Below are 18,016 nucleotides of genomic sequence, written 5' to 3' on the forward strand. Positions count from 1 at the left end.
TGAGTTGGGTCTTATTTAAAGTAGTCCAGAAAAGTCTGGACAAAATCTCTCTGTCACAACTTGCGGCGGACCGTGGCGTCGCATGTCGTGTCTCGCGAGTCGCACCTTCCGTCGTATCCGGTGACGAGGGATTTTCTCTCGAACAGTCTGTCATAAAATGGCCATAATCTTTTTACACAGATGTCCGTTTGACCCCGTAAGATACCGTTGGAAAGGTATTTCAATGCTCTACAACTTTCATCAAGGAAGTTTTCCCAAATTCTCAATTAATAATAGGGTTATGATCGTTGGAAGTAAGACCTTCTATAAACTCACTTGCAAACATGCCCCGTAGAGTGGCTTTCAACTTTGTTTTTTCCCAAAGACATTTCTTATGACTTAATTGGTTTTCAAAACGCTTCCTATAACCCTTATATTGGTTCCATTATATTATCATGTCATGATTCAAGCTTCGTCCGAAGTTACGAGGTGTTACACATACCTGGCCAGCGAATTAAAGCGGAGGCTGTATTCCCTAACGCTCATATTTCCTTGCTTGAGGTTTAAGAACATATCAGCTCGAGCTCGCCGGACCTCCGGGGTAAGAAATGTCGCGAAATGCCTCGGTAAATTCCCCGCCAAACCGGGAGGGCATTTGCTCCCCGCGGGGATCTCCAACCGTCATACCACGGACCGGCTACATCCCGCAATACGTACGATGCCAATTCCACCACTCGTATCCGAAGCATGTATAATCCTCGGTGTCCTCGCCGTCTCGTCTATGAAATTCTGCGGGTCTTCCTCCTCGGTTTTGACCCATAAAACTCCGGGTCTTAGGCGATGAAATCACGGGCCCTAGCACTTACCGTCCCGTCTCCCGGTCCGTATCTTGCCGCCGAGCCCGCGCGGCAACTAACCGAGTCAATAGCCGGATGGCCTCGCCACCGCCATTGCCCGGGCTATGTCTCGCCCTCCCGGCTGCCCTAGCTTTCTTCTTCGGCGGCATTATCGAAACCATAACATAGGATTAGGAAAGGAATATAGAAACACAGTAGCATAGCTCTATCGCACGATTTCGGAATACAAAGAAGGTCATATTTCCTAAATGCCACCGTAGCCTCCTCGTTTATAAGTGTGCGCGCTACACACCCATAACCAAGACTCTACCGGACACGGCTCGTAGACAAACCCCCAGGACCGAATCGCTCGATACACTTCGTCACGACCCAACTAGGGGCCGCGACGGAACCCGATACTCGTACCGAGCACCCCTTACCTATCATTGTACCTCGTACCTCTTAACAAGTCGTATGAACGATTGCTTTTTTTTTTTCAAACTAAACATTAACATTAAGCGTCATTATAAACATAGACCGCTTAGCTTCGCTATCACTTTATACAACAAAGACTAGGATGCCAAAATACCACATATTCAACTATACATAATCGATCGTACATATCTGTCTACGAGCCTCTAGACATAATACACTTATACATAGAAAGGACCGAAAGTCTTGTCGTGCCGAAAATATATACACAAAAGAGTACCACGGGAGCGAGGCTCGAACAACCGGAGCGCCGTCGAAGTGCGGGGCCGTGTAGCTCTTGGGATCAAATCCGCCCGTCCGCCGACTCGCGCGCATGAAACGCAGCGCCCACAGGAAGGGGGCGTCAGTACGAATAGTGTACCGAGTATGTAAGGCATGAATAGTAATATACGAGAACATAAATCATGCATAATGACATAAAAGAATTACAGCTCAAGTCCTGGGATAGAAACATAACTCGTATATATAGGTGCCCTTGGGCGTATGCTCGTGCTTTCTTAACTTTCCGTACTCATTTATATATATACATAAATGCATAAAATATAGAATATATATTAAATTGCCGAGGCGTCGGCACTCGATCCATTTAACCATAAATATATACACATCCCGCGTCCGGCATCCCGCGTCCGGACGATATCAAGTCATGTAATGCCAACTGATCAGGTGGATATGCGTATATAACGCTCTGCCATTACCTCCCTTTTCCCCATAAGTATATGAAAATTCCATGTATGAATATCGGCGTCTATAGCGCCCATGAATATATGAAAATTCCATGTATAAATATCGGCGTCTATAAATACTATAAATATATGAAAATTCCATGTATAAATATCTATCAGCGTCTATAGCGCTCTGACTCTGCTATTATTTAATATACTTATACCATGTTCATTTATTAGCGCGCATATAGCGCTCTGATTCTGTTATCATTATCGTCGTAGAAGTATTCTCATTAAAGTAGTTACAACACTTATTGTTTAATAATCAAAGCACTAAAGAAAAACCCGAGAACAACGTTGGGCCCACCTCGAGTCAAATGAGGTGGCGTACTCAACTTACCTATAATACGTGTCATGACGTTACTTATGAAGGCCTTAGGGTAATCGGGTCTTATCCTTGCTCGTTCTAGAATATTTAGACACTTCTTTCACAATTCAAGTACTTTTAGTTCAATCTTACTGAATGAATAGTAACTATTTTCAATCGCGGATTTCTAGAGTTAGGAAAGTCCCCGAGGCGCGAAATCAAACCTATACGTCTAAGACATGCCAAGAAAGGAAGGGGAAACCTTTACATACCTCTTTCGGCCTCTTTAGCTATTCCGAATTCGCGTCGCAATCTCGTCAAAATCTGCAAATTGGTCATATTTACCAAAACTCTTATTAGGGTCCTTAGAGTTAGAATCTTAAGGAAACACTTGGCTACCGAAATTTCGGCAGCACTTCCTCTGTAAATATACCATCCTCAACATTCAACATAGCCAAATTCTCAACAACAACAATCCGGGAATTCAAACCCGGCCAAACTATCAACAACAATACCAATATTCATACTAACAATTCCAATAACCAACTCAAAATATATTCCAACAATTCATCAACATATTATTTTCCTCAAGACCTTCCAACTCCAATGGAAGCATTAACAACATTATAATTCATATGTCGACAACACCACACTAACAACATTACTTTCCATGCATACTAAAACATAATATTCCCTTTACATGAACTTTTACAACAAGTCTCCAATAACTACCATTTCACAAAAATTCACTAAGTTCTTATTAGCAATATAGAATCCACATAACAACAACCAATATACTAAATAAAATTAACTCATTTTCCTCCATACTTCAACAATTATACCCGGCCATGCATACCACATGCACCATACGGCCACCTTACTACATGCACAACTACAACTTTTCCAAAAATCATTCAACTTCCATCATCAACATAACATTCACAACAATTACAACCAAACACTAAACAAAATAGTTAGCTCATAATTTCCACACATACATATATACACACGGCCACACCATGGTTTTTCTCTCCCATGGATTTCATCCACTTTTTTACATACTACAACATGCATAAACATCCATAAAACAATAAAAAGAGGATTAAACCTTACCTCTTTCCTTGTCTCTCCACTTGACTACAACTTCCAACTTGTAAGTATTTGTGTTGTTCTTGCTCTAATAACCACTTCAACTTGGTGAGGGCCCTTTAATTAGTGGAAAACAATTTTTGAAGGAATTTTTGTAAATTTTCTTGTTGATTTTTGACCTTGGCCGAATTGGCCTTGGAGTTTTCTCCTTCTTTCTTTTTTTTTTTTTTGTGCTCTTGATTCTCTTGAAATTTCTAGAGAAATAATGAGTATTGGAATGATTTTATACAAGTCTTCCACCCTTTTTTTCATTTTTTATGAATAGGCCCCTCCACACAAAAGTATAATCACATAACCCCTTTCCTTCATTTTCTAGAAAATTCCTCCTTTTTCATTTTTTTTTCTTAAAACAAAAGATGACCTATTTTGTCATCTTAGCCCCTTATTTCATCACATGGCCAATATGGCCTCTTTTGGAACTTCCATGAACCCTCTCGCAAAATTCCCGTTTTGCCCCTCAACTTTTCTAATATTACCATTTTACCCTTAGCCTTCCACATTATTTCCACTTCTAAATTTTTCATAAGCAACTCATATGCCAAACAAAATAAAATGTGGCCTTGCTTATTGTCTTCCCGCGATTGTCTTGAATTATCCGATTGCATAAAACGCGGGATATAACACTAATGATTTACATAACGGTGGAAATTACTCCGGCGAGCTTTCAGGCGACGGTGACGGAGCAACCAAGGTGATGACGGCGGGTTTGGGGTATAGTAGCAGCTATCTTTGCCGCCGCCGGAGTTGAGCGGCCGGCTATCACCATGAACAACAACGTTTTTAGGTTTAACTTTCTTTTTAGTTATATTTATTATTTTTAATAATTATTTTGGATCCCAATGCCACATGTCACTTTTTAATTAGTCTTTTTGCCACGTCATCGCGAGTGCATCACACATACCTTAGATTTTTTGCTGATTGTCAAAAAAGTATCTAAATGGTTCAAATTCGTACTGGTTTAGGGGGCCAATTGGAACAACAGTCAGTTTAGGTAGCCATGAGGAATATGTGGACAAGTTTAGGGGGCCACTTATGACTTTTGCCTTAAAACTATAAAATTGTACATACAAGAAACTTATCTAGAGAAGTAAAGACAACCAATTGGCGCAAAGTGAGGCGAAAATTAAGGAAAAATTCCTAGAGTTTGAACAGTGTAATTCAAACTGTAACAATCCGACCCTTTTGCCTTCTACATTGAGTTTTGAGCATGTGTATAATTTCAAAAAACAGAAGCTACTGCACCTAAGGTGATCGTGAAGGTAAGTTTCACAAGTCAGCGCAATTGCGGTCTTGGAAGGAACATGATCGCTCACGATATGCTATCAGGGCCATGATCGCTCTAAAGGACCTAATGCATGAATTAATGCGATAGTGGTAAGGGACTGCGGTTACGCAGAGTTAGCTGTTAGATATAAATTCAAACAAAGGATGACATTAGATATTAGTTTTTGCCATTTTGGGAAAAGAAGAATCCGTAGATGATGATCCAATGGATCGAAATCATTGAGGTAATGATTCTATAACAGTCTTTGACAATCATACTCAATTTTGAATGGATTTTAACTTTGGAAACATGAGATTCGGATGACTAGATTGGGGATTTTAACCTAGATGCCTAATTAGGTAATTTAAGAATTTGACTTAGCAATCTAATCCAAAATTGAAACTTGGTATTATTTGTTTCGGGGTTTGATTAGGTTGATCGGGTATTGACTTTGAGTTGACTCTCCGTTGAATTTGAATTACGTTTGATCTAAAATTATGGGATGGACACCGAGTAGTATAATTTCAAATCGATATCTTCATAGATTGAGGCCGCTGAAGGTCAGTTCGGAGGTGACTTTAACGTTTCGGGGTTAGGAAGCTTGCCAGTTTCGAAAAGGTAAGCTAGATTGTAGCCTTGGATTGCTTGCTTTCCTAATAAGCATGATTTGAAATTCTCATATTTGCTTTCACTACCTAGTATGTTGTTGGCCAAGCGCGTACAAGGAAATTATACTCTCTTTGGCTAAAATGTGATGATGCACAGATCGAGACACTTTGATTACATAAAGACTATGTTATATCTTGTATAACTATAGTATGATACCGTTTGACTGTCAGAAATCCTAATTTTGAGATTCCCAACAAAATTGAATTTGTCGATTGTATCTTTTTAGAACTACACTAATCACCACGAGGACACCAAAAACATCGTGAACCGAGAGCAAATAGATGAAACCAAAAGGTCAATAACTGAAACTTCGGTGAAACCACTCGAAGATAGTAAGGTTTTGCACATTTTGGGTAAAATCGATAACCCAAACTGAAAAAATGCTATTGGTCTATCGATATTTGGTTATTGGCTTCACGATTTTGAATTTTTCATTAAAGATTATCAGTTCTGTAACGGTTTAGGATTTGTTTTATCGGGTTAACCGACAACCCGATTACATATCTCCTATTTTGGACTTGCCAAGCTTGAATCAGGCTACTGCCTACGGCACTGTGTTTCTATCGAGTACTTGGGAATATCAAGTGTAATGTTTAGAGAATATGTGATAGACTTAGAGAATATGTCTTAGAGTTGGAGTTGTGTACATGTATGATAGACTTGGGCGAGATACTGAATTGCTTTACACTTAGAAACTAGAATCTTGTGAACCGTGAATGATGCAACTTATTAATAACTATCTTACAATCTTTTTTAGTAACTTTACCTTTGTACAGGTACTCTATATGACTGCCTAAAGATAGTGAAGTTAAAACATTTGAATCTTGAGTATATGTCCATGCTGATCAACTTATGTATTGACATCAAATGTGAAAAGAAACAAATACCATTTAATATCCGACTAATAACAGTTAAATCGATAATCGAACTGTTAACAACCCAATAACGGATAACCGATAAATTAATGGTTCTGTAACGGTTGAGTCATGTCTACAAACTGATGATCAACAAATTCAACCAATAACATTCAAAATTGAACCGACCCGACCGATAAGCAGTCCCCAAAAGATAGTATCAGAAGGTAGTTAGATTCAAATCTACAAAGATATGAGCTCTGATACCATATAACTTTGGACAAAATTGAAATTGCTATGTAAATATAGTTAGACTTTATAGAGGAAGTAAGAATTTTGATTCTCTGATGATATCAAGCTGCTACACGTGAATGTTCCTATTGTCTTTTCCTTGTTTGTTCTCATTTTTTACACTCATTCTTTTTTCTTAAGTCCATTCAACGTGAACCTTTTGTAAATCTTTTCTTGCCTCTTACTCCCTTCAGTCTATATTAAATGGTATTTTTAGTTTCTATACTTAGTTCAAAATAAATAATTTTTACATAATCAAGAAGATATTAATATTTTTTTCTTCAAATTTATCCTTATTTAGATAAGTGAATTTTTACACAACCAAGAAATTATATTAAATTGGTGCTATTTAATTAAATGTAATTTATTGAAAACATAACTTTTTAGGGGTAAATGATTTTTAAGGGGTCTGCCTGAACTAGAAACACCATACATTGAACCGAATGGAGCATTAGATTACTCTTTACATCGTCATTATTCATGTTGGTAAAATTTAGGCAACGTTGGAGCCACATTTTAGTTTCCAACTGGAGCATTTATTGGATCTTACTAATTACTTTCCCTTCATTTTCAGATTATGTGGCATTTTTCATTTTTTGAGAGTCAATCTGACTAAACTTTGAAGCTAAATTAAATTAGATAAACTTAATATTTTAAATTAAAATATTGATATCTAAAAACTATACAAACAATACAATAAAATATAACTTTAACTGAAAATTAATGTTTTAAAGCATACATTATATATGAAGAACTAAATTGATCTTGAGGTTTATTTAATGAGTTTAGTTTTTTTCTTTAATTTCGTCTAAAACTAACTTTCAATTACCACATTTAACTAGCATAAACTCTTGCAGTAATGAAATATCATGAGTGAAACTAAAATTTAATAAATACCAAATAAATAAATCTATTTCTACTATAAATAGAGAAATTATTTTTATAAAATAAATCATAAAAATGTCAATATTTTTCATAAAAATGTCGAGTCACTTGTGTTTCGTTGGTATTTGATAATTCTTCCGTCAAACTTTTTTCCTCATAAATAATTTAATTATGAATTATTTATGAAGACTTATTAACAATGCGTGTTTAACGTGTCCCTAGATTATATTAATTATGCAAAAAGAAATTACGATACATACTCCCTCTGTTTCAATTTATGTGAACTTATTGCCTTATTAGTCCGTGCCAAAAAGAATGACCTCTTTCTATATTTGGAAACATTTTACCTTTATGCAATGATTTACAGCCACACAAAATATATGTGACTCATTTAGGACCACAAATTTAAAAGTCTTCTCTTCTTTCTTAAACTCGATGCCCAGTCAAATGGGTTCACATAAATTGAAACGGAGGGAGTATTATACTTCTTTAATTAGCATATTACTATTTTTATATCTTGAGTTTGAGCCCAGACAAAACACGGACCTCTTGTAACTAGTATTTCTATAGAAGAAATTGCACCGTTTTCCCTTCAAATGGGTTGGTTTTTTATTTTTGCCCTTTAGCAATTGAACTTATGTCTAACGACATAAGTTTTTTAAGGACAAAGGCATAACTTGTGGGATATTATGACGCGAAAATATAAATTTATGCCCCGCGAAAAAGTTATTTGTTATGAGGGGCAAAAAGTAAAGACCAAAGACAAAATAGGGGCAAAGTGCAAATGACTCATTTCTAAATGTATCAAAATGGACAATGTTGTCCAAGTTTTTACGTTATACGTAGTTGGCCTGCAAACAAAAAATGTAATACAAAAAATACAAATAAAACCTAAGCTCATTAAGCTTAAATTGTACAAACTAATACACTTAAATTAAGAATGGGCATGATTTCAATCGTGACGCAGAAGCCAAATATCCTTCAAGTCCAACAAATAGGCTGCAGTTGAGCATATTCCATCGAGAAAATTTAACTTTATTACACCAACATCATAAAAAATAAAAAATAATTAAAAAAAATAAAAAATTGGCACATCATATCATTCAATAGACAACTGCAGGCAACTGACCATAATACGTGAAATTAGTGATTTAGGAAATAAGAAAGATTATAGTGATAGTGTAAAAAATCCTACACTATCAGTTTCTATAAGTTAAATAAATTTGTGATATGGAAAATATTTAGTGTACCAGGTAAACTAATTTATTAAAGCATGAAGACCAAAAAACCTCAGTGTACTATCATAGGCGGGAAAAAAAAAAAAGGATTCCGATTAGTATGCTAGCCCTCTAAATTTTGACCTACTCCATTAGTCTTTTCTTTTTAATTTTTTTTGTTGCTTGCTTCACATTTTTTGTCAAATGGTCAGCCTAGGATTAGAAATGAATTAGTTTCTTGTATTTTAAAGAGCAAACACATCCTGGTACCTAATCCAAAATCAACCAAAAATACTAAACTGGCAAAGAAGTCAACCTTTATTTCCTCAAACTAAAGCATCCACTCTTGCCACCTCATTATTTTCCATAAACAAATATTGAAAAGCAAAATAGTTACTTTGCTGCTATCCAGGATAAAAATTAATTAAGTACTAGATTATCATGTGACCAAAATGTAACAAAAATGATCATAAGTAGTCTAGAAGATGAAAACAATTGGGGTAAATGATGTTGCCAATTCATGCCTTTTCGTATCATTTTTCTTTCTGAGTTTAAGTTCTATGCATAATATTTAACAGGTAAAACTCTATGGTAATTATGATTCCTCATTGATAACCTAACTAAAATCAGGGCTGGAGGTAATATATAGCATGTGGGTCCAGCAAAATCCTGTAGCTTTGGTCTAAACTTTGTATACGTGTTAAAGAGATCGCTAAATAAGTACAAAAATTAAATTAAGAACCCAATAACTAGCACTTGAGACCGCATCATATAAGCTAGAACCTATAAGATTCAAATCGTGACTCAAAGATCTGATTATAATGATACTACACTAATTTGCTGTAACATAAACTTCATCAATGGCGTCGAAAATTATTGCATTGTTACTTTGTTAGCATATCTACAACTTAAAATCCTTTCTCGAAAGAATGTTGTTAACTCTTAAGTACGTATTATGGAGAAAGTAGAGCAGGTAAAGAGTCTGCAAAGCTGAGTGCATATCTCAGCTACTTCAAGAATGACCATAGTCAATTATATTTCAGCAAATCCACATCAATCACTTCCCATTGGTGGAAATTACTAAATTATTCTTTTCCAACATGCCTCAGTGTTCATAATATAAATTGGTGATCAATCTACAGCACTTATCACAAGCTAAAAATACAAAACATACAGAAAATTTCAAGTTTGAGTTGTCGAAAAGGAATGATGAAGGCGGTATCGATTGAATCTGGAGAAGCATCAAAGGATGTTACAAGGCATGGAGTGAACAGAGGACTCTCTGTATTTGATCTTATTCTGCGTATTGTTGCGATTGTTGGAACATTAGCAGGTGCTGTGGCAATGGGAACTGCTGAGCAAACTCTTCCTTTTGTCACACAGCTTGTACAGTTTTCAGCTCAATATGATGATTTTGACTCATTTAAGTAAGTCCATCTTTGTTTATTATGTGAAGTATAAGAGTACAATTCAGAGTGAGTAGGTTAAAACCTCCTTAAATTATGTACCTTTTTGTGAGTACCTAAATTATTAGGTTTTCATGTCACCCCCGGACTATATTTTCCTTTAGATTAAAAACCCTCCGGTGAATATGTGGCAAAATGTTTTGAATAACTTGCTGAGAGGCGCATAAGGGATAAAAAAAAAAGTCTTAAAATGAGGTTACTTGGTACAATGAATTCATGGTAGTTCAGGTCGGTTTTACGAACACACAATACTTTAGGCATGAAACTCACAAAATAGTGATAGTTTAAGAAGGTTTTAATTTATTCACTCAAACTTTTTTCCACGTATACTGCCACTTGGAACTCTTTAGAGAAGATTTTGGGCATGATTTTCACGTAGCATGTCGTATTCCTACAGGGGATATTTCAATATAAGTTCATGGTGGTTCAGGGGGTTCTATGAAACACCCAATAGTTTTAAGTATGAAACTCACAAAATGATTATAATTTAGGATTTTTTAATCTATTCACTCTACAATTCATGATGTTTTATGCATATATAAAAGGTTTTTTTTTTTTTTTTTTGACACAAAAAAAAAAAAAAAAAAAAAAAAAAAAAAAAAAAAAAAAAAAAAAAAAAAAAAAAAAAAAAAAAGTTGTTCGTGATTGTGAACGCAATAGTCTGTGCATATTTTGCTCTTTCTCTCCCATTTTCCATCTTTCACATTATGAGGAGTAGAGCAGGAAAGAGTCGGATCTTGCTTATCTTTCTTGACGCGGTAATAGATTGGTTGTTGCTCTTTATACAGTCAAATCTCCTTATAAAAGCATCATTTTTCTGGATATTTTGGCTGCTATAGCAAAATGTTGTTATCGAGAACATATACTCCATATAATATAACATGAAAAATCGGTTTCACATAAAATTGATCGTTATAGAAAAATATTGTTATAGAAAGGTCTGACATCATTTCACTATAACTGGTGGTTGATTAGGCCTTGAAAAATCAATTGTAACTATCATGAAAATTAGATTTTTGTCCCTAAACCTTACAGTTTAGTATAGCTTATTCATGAATTTTCTTGTTAATTTTTCCCCTATTGCTAAAACTACTGAGTTGTACTGACATTTGTTATCATGACATTTGAATCTTTTGAAGATAATGCTGGTTCTTCTCGCATCTGGAGCTTCTGCAGCAGCTGCTATTGTGTATTTAGCACATAATGGAAACTCTTCTACAAACTGGTTTTCGATTTGTCAACAGTATACTGATTTCTGCCAACGATCTGCTGGATCTCTCATCGGCTCCTTTGGCGCGATGTTGTGTCTTGTTCTCCTTATCATTTTCTCAGCTGTCGCGATATCCAGGCGATAAATGATGCTTGATTACATCGGCTCACTAGCCATTTACACATTGCTTGGATAGTCGTTGCCTATTATATTGTATCATATTAGTATTATTTTAGATACAATGTTTGTTTTGATTGTTACTTACATTTTAATGTACGATAGCATTAAATCTATCATTATGTTACGACGAAAACTCTCATTTTATGAAACAATCGAATTTATGTGATCGCGTCGTCACCTTTTCTTTTTCCTCCCGATTTGCCTTTGCTTTATTATTTAATAATCGTATTTTATTCTTTATATTACTTTTTTATTTTTTACAATAACCCTATCCCTCAGGTTGCTGATGTGTGGCATAATGTAATGATTAGAAACGATACAATCAGACAATCGATTCAAACATTATATTTATCAAAACAATACAATACAGTACAATACAATACGTTAGGATACGTTATGAAACATTATGTAACATCCATCCAAACAAGCTGTAGTTTTTATATCTTCTTTTTTTGGTGAACGAAAAAACTTTATTATCACCTGAACAAAACAAACAGCCTCCTCTGTCAACTAAATAAAGCGAATGCCACGAGCAGTTGGCATACCACCGCTCAGGCCAGAACTCATTATCCTCTAATATCTATCTATGTGGAGTATGTGTTAAGCTATATTATCCCTGTATCCGATTCCTCCCTGTATTATTTATGTTCCTATCAATGTGGTTGTATACTTTGATCTTGCAGTCCTCCTTGATCTGATCTCTAATAGTCCTTGGTTGTAGAACTGCCTGATTCCATAAAGCTGCATTCCTTCCTTTCCAGATGCTGTAAACCAAAGCTGTCAAGACTGTCATAACAAATGCCCTGCACTTCCAATAATGTTCCTTGACAACCTTCTCCGTAGTCCTTGAAGACTCAGGTTCTATACTCCAATTCCCAACCATTGCAATATTAGCATAAGCAATCCTTGGAGAATGGACACTGAAAGAAGAGGTGTTCAATTGTTTCCTCTTGCTCATCACAGATGACACACTTGCTATCTTGGCATACCCCCATTTTAACTAGTCTAGATCTTGTTAGGATCCTGTTGTGCCTTACTAACCAGCAAATGAAGCTATGCTTTGGGATGTTGAGTTCGTTCCATACCCATCTCTCCCGTTGCCTTGTCTTTAGCTCTCCTTTCCTCCATTGGTAGCCACCACGAATTGTATAGTTACCAGTCTGTTTTCCATCCATTGCCCACATATCCAACTTTGAATTTGTCTCTAATGGAGCAAATCTTCTTCCAGTACCATGAGCAGTCAGTAGGATATCTGTTGTGTTTGATATGACTAAAATTTCATGCCTTGGATTTTATACGCGATTCACTACTGCCTGACAGTGCCTGGTACTTATATCAATATTGTGAGTATGGTTTCACAAACAAATAGGTTTATGTTTCCAAAAGTTATTCGATCTTCTTCAATTATAGGCGAATTGTTTCTGATTTGGTTATTCAGATAAGACAAATCTGGCATTCTTGTTGAACAAATGAACAAGCCTTTATGCATGAATAACTGATCAGACCATATACCGCGAAAATCATATAAATTATGAAATTGTATTAACATAAACACTATGCGCAATTAACTGGAATAAGCATGTACAGTCAAACCTCTTTATAATGGCGGATAATTTTTTGCTGCTAAAGTGAAATGCTATTAATTAAGAGAACATACAATATATATACTTGACTGTTATAGTGAAATGTTATTATAAAGGATGGTTGTTATAGAGAGGTCTGATCTTATCATATCATGCAAATAAATCATGAGAATGAATTGATAACGTAACTTAGATATAGTATCCCAATCCCTATGTTTGGGTCAGAATGAGCTATAATGTTCATAGTTACTGTTAAAATAGCTTGAGCTTCTTTTACATGGATTCTGTAGCCAAATGGAGAACATTTTTGTGAATATGCATATTCACTTACTGATGCCATCAATTCTCACTACAAACAAAGGCCTAAATAGCAGAGGTTATTTTTGCATATTGCTGTGCGGGAGTCAAGAACCCCTGCAATCTACTGTACCGGCGGTTTCTAAAACTCTCACGGTAAGTGGTGCCGCAATCAAATTCCGGGGGTCTTTTACTAACCGCTGCAACCAATTAGCAGGGGCTGATTAGCAGCGGTTTAAACCCCCGCAAATCGATTGCATTTTAATCTCAGCATTAACAACCCCTGCAATATAATTTTAACAAAACAAGAATAAAGGCAGTTGGAACCCCCGCAATTTGTGAAAACACATTTTGCTCTTAATATTCAGTTCTAAATATTATTTACTAATTAACAAGTATGTTATAATCAAACCTAGAAGGAATATTAATAAGAAATAACAACATATTTTAATACAAAAGTAGTATCATTAATTTTAGGCAAAAGCGCTTGGGTCCCCCCTGAACTTGCAACTTTTTATACAGTGCACACCTAAACTATGCGGAGGATTAAAAACCCCCCCGAACTTGCAACTTTAAGTGTCCACACCCCCTTAAGTGTCCACACCCCTCAGCCGTATAAACACGCGCTGTACGCGGTGTAAAAAATGCTGATGTGGTTGTCCACATAGATATCCACGTAGATAATTACAACCCGACCCAAGTTACCCATTTATTTTAACTTGAAACTAAACATTGGCATTTAAACCTTTTATCTGTCTAAATTTCAACCCTCGCCGATGGTTTGTCTCCCTCATATGTTCTCCCCCAAAAATCAGAGTTAGGGTTTACTTGTAAGTGAGCAATTTCTAAGTGATTCCGGTCTCTTTTAGGTTATTTTGTGATCTTCTTAGTGATTCCGATCCATTCATCTTGTTGTTGCTTCATTATTGCTTCGATTTTTGACATTTTGGTTTGAAATTCTTACAAGGTAAGTGATTATCCTTTGTTAAAATGTGTTTTGTGTTTGTTTTCATCGGGTTTAAGCTTGTTTCTTTGTAGGGTTTTTGTTTATTATTCCGACTACTTTACGGTTCGATGTGGTTTCATATAGTGTTCCGATTAGGGTTTTGATTTGTGGGTTTCATCTAGTGTTCCGACTATGATGATAATGAGTTTATGTTCTTATAAATTGATTGTATTATGTTGAAATTTTCAATTTTGTGCATGCATGGCTGCTAGGGTTTTCTTGTAATTTCTTCCAAAAATTAGGGCATTTCTGTAAAGTCTTAATTATTAGATTATGTTTAGTATTGTTAAAAATTTGGGTTTTTTGTAAATAATTGATGCATAGTTGTATGTTTGTGTCTAATTGAACATTTGATGTCTGTTTCTAAACTAGTTGTTTATTTGTATGTTTATGTCTTAATTTTAAAGTTATTATTCATTGTTGATAGGTTGACACATGGCTTCTAAGTATCTTAATTTAAGGTTCAAAGTTGGGGTATGTTGGTTAGTGAGGTAGGGCCAATCTACATTGGGGGTAAAGCTGAACATGTGTTCAATGTTGATGAAGATCACATGTCTATTCCCGAAATAGTAGATTATTGTAAGTCTTTTGGGGTAACTAAGTTAGGGAAAATATGTACGAGTTCCATCTCGAGGGGTGATTTGGTTGAATCGCAAAAAGACGGACATTTATGACATTGCACTCTTCTTACATAATGGGGACACAATAGACATTTATGTGTGTGATGCCTCAATTATGGAGGATATGGGTCCCAATCGGAGGGCAAAGTAGTCAAGTTACAAGTGTAGGTGGAAATTTAAGTCAAGTAGATGAGTCTTTTAATGCACTCCGTGGTCGGGCAGGAATCGATTCCCTTTTTGTTCCTGTGTGTGGTTCTCGCAGATCTAGGGTTAAATCCTTCTTCTTCTACTATTCCAAGTATTGAAAGGGTTGCTAATGAAGGGGTTGAAGATGGTTATTCTTCTTAGATTGGACGGATTAAGAAGAAGAGGGCGCATCGGTTATTCCAAAGAAGAAGATGCACCTACTTTTCTAGAAGAAGATGCACCAGCTGAAGATGAACAGAATGTAAACAATGATGATGATTCTGAGTCTGACCAGTCTGTTGATTATAGGTCAGATGTACATGAGGAGTTGAGGATTGTGAAGCAAGATCTGAGGAAGTTTAACAGAGAAAATAGGAGGAACAAGAAAAAGGAAAAGCCAAAAGGTTTTCTAGGTGAAGTTGGAGTGGATGAAGGGTATGATGATATTGATAAAGGTAAGAAAAACTTTAATGGTAAAAAAAGCGACGGGAGATGAGCCATATTATGATAGTTCTGATTGTGAAAGTTTTGAATCTGAAGATGAATTATGTCCTGTTTCTGATGATGAACTTGAAGGAGGGGAGTTAAGTAGAAGAAAAAAGAGTAATAGAGTGGTCTATGATCCAACTTATGAGGTTGTAATTTGGCAGTGTGGTTTGGTTTTTGAAAGTGTTAAAGAACTTAGAGAAGCTATAACAAAATATGCAATAAAAAAGGGGGTTGAGTTAGAAAAGTTTGTGAATGAACCTACTAGAGTAAGGGTGAGGTGTAAAAGAAGTTGTCCATGGTTATTGTATGCTAGCAAAGAAGGGAGGAGTGAAAAATTTCACAATCAAGACATATAACCCAAGGCACAAATGCACGGGGGAACCAACACAAATTTTCTCTCGTAATTCTAAATTTTTATCCAAGTATTTGAAAGATAGGATTGTGTCATGACTAGTATCAAAGGGTGGGAAATTCAAGATTGGGTTAGAAAAGAGTTAGGTGTTTATGTTGGCAAGGCAGTGTGTTTAAAGACAAGGAAAATGGTGTTGCAAGAGGTAATGGGGGACCATGTGGCTGAATTTAACGAGAATCTTAGACTACGGATGTATTGCCTCAAACAAATCCTGGCAAAGACTTGTCTTGTTAAGTTGACACATAAAAAATGGCATCAAACAATTTCGTTCTTTCTATATATATGCTTTGATGCTATGAAAAAGGGATTCAGAGATGGGTGTAGGAAGTGTATGAAATTTTGGATGGGTGCTTTTTGAAAGGGATTTGTAAAGGTCGATTCCTGGTAGTGTTGCTAAGGATGGAAACAATCAAATGTTTCCAATAGCATGGCGATGGTTGGTGTTGAGAACAAGGATACTTGGAGATGGTTCTTAATGATTTTGAGAGAGGATGCGAACTTAGGAGGAGGTTCCCACTTACTATTCTCGGTGACATGCAAAAGGTAACTCAAAACAATCAAATATTTCTTTCTTGTTTTTATTTTAGACTAACTCTAATAACAGTATTATGCTTTGTTTTGAAACTACAGGGACTTGTAGCTGCTGCTGAAGAAATATTACCTGAATGTGAGCACAGGATGTGTGCTAGACATATCTTAGCAAATTGGTCACAAAACTGGAGAGGCATAGAGAGAAGGAAGAAATTCTGGGCTTGTGCTAGAGCAACATTTGAAGCAGATTTTAAGTATAAGCTTGATAGTCTAGCTAGGTTAGGTAGAGGTATTATGGAGGACCTTATCAAGTACAACAAAGAGAGATGGTGCAAAGCATACTTCCAAACTTTCTCCAAATGTGACGGTGTGGATAATAACATGGCGAGAGAAGTTTCAATGGATCTTGGGACCAAGGCACAAGACTATTGTTTCAATGTTGGAAGAAATCAGAATTAAGGTGATGAACAAGATTCCTAAGTGAAGAACATTTGCTGAAAGCTGGACAGAGGATGTCTCTCCAATGGCAATGATGGTGTTCAATGTCAATGTAGAGAGATCAATGCAATGCAACATTGATTGGAATGGTGATGAAGGGTTTGAAGTGCTAGAAGGTCATATAGACATCTTGTGAATTTGGGTCAACAAAAGTGTAGTCAAGAGATCATGGGAATTGAAGGATCCTATGTGCTCGTGCTATTGCGGCTATGAACAATTTGAATATGGATGCATCACAAGCAATTTCAAGCTGGTACAGAAAAGACAAATATTTGAGGCTTATTCTAACTTCATTCAGCCAGTTCCAAACATGAAAATGTGGCCAAACAGTACCAATCCAATTGTTGAGCCACCTAAAGTGAGAAAGATGCCTGGTAGACCAACTAAGAACAGAAAAAAAAAGATTGGAGAAGTAAGAAAATCAGGGAAGTTGCCAAAGCATGGGATAACAATGACTTGTTCAATCGCGAGGAAAGAGCCAATCATAACAAAAGGGTTGTCCAAAGAATCCTATGGCTAAGACAAAATCAAGAACCACACCATAGGTATACTTGCTTACATTGCTTACTATTTCTTATTGCTTAAATTGCTTCGTATACTTGCTTACATTGCTTAATCTGATTTGTGCTATTCTAGTGTGCTGCACCCTCTCAACAGTCCTCTAATAGAACTAAGAGAGGTAGAGGTCAATATGAAAGGGCAAGTAATAGCAGTAGAGATGAAGGAACAAGTACTGGCACTAGAGGTAAAGGAACAGGCGCAAAAAGTGGTTACAAAAGGCCAAGGGTTGTGGGACAAGGTGTATTTGTTTCTGGAACTGGATATACTGCAATTAATGTAAGTGTCATCTTCTTAAATTGTTAGCCTTGT

General features: G+C 36.1%; 1 protein-coding gene across 1 annotated transcript; it reads left to right on the top strand.

Moving 5' to 3' along the window:
* Nucleotides 1-9,818: 9,818 nt before the first annotated feature.
* LOC132060816 (casparian strip membrane protein 2-like) lies at nucleotides 9,819-12,643 on the top strand. The gene is made up of 2 exons (XM_059453729.1): nucleotides 9,819-10,095; nucleotides 12,286-12,643. Exons 1-2 carry the CDS (start codon nucleotides 9,875-9,877, stop codon nucleotides 12,317-12,319), a joined length of 255 nt encoding a protein of 84 aa, XP_059309712.1. The 5' UTR covers nucleotides 9,819-9,874; the 3' UTR covers nucleotides 12,320-12,643.
* Nucleotides 12,644-18,016: the final 5,373 nt, after the last annotated feature.

Source organism: Lycium ferocissimum, chromosome 6, assembly GCF_029784015.1.
Source record: "Lycium ferocissimum isolate CSIRO_LF1 chromosome 6, AGI_CSIRO_Lferr_CH_V1, whole genome shotgun sequence".
Classification (NCBI taxonomy): Eukaryota; Viridiplantae; Streptophyta; class Magnoliopsida; order Solanales; family Solanaceae; genus Lycium; species Lycium ferocissimum.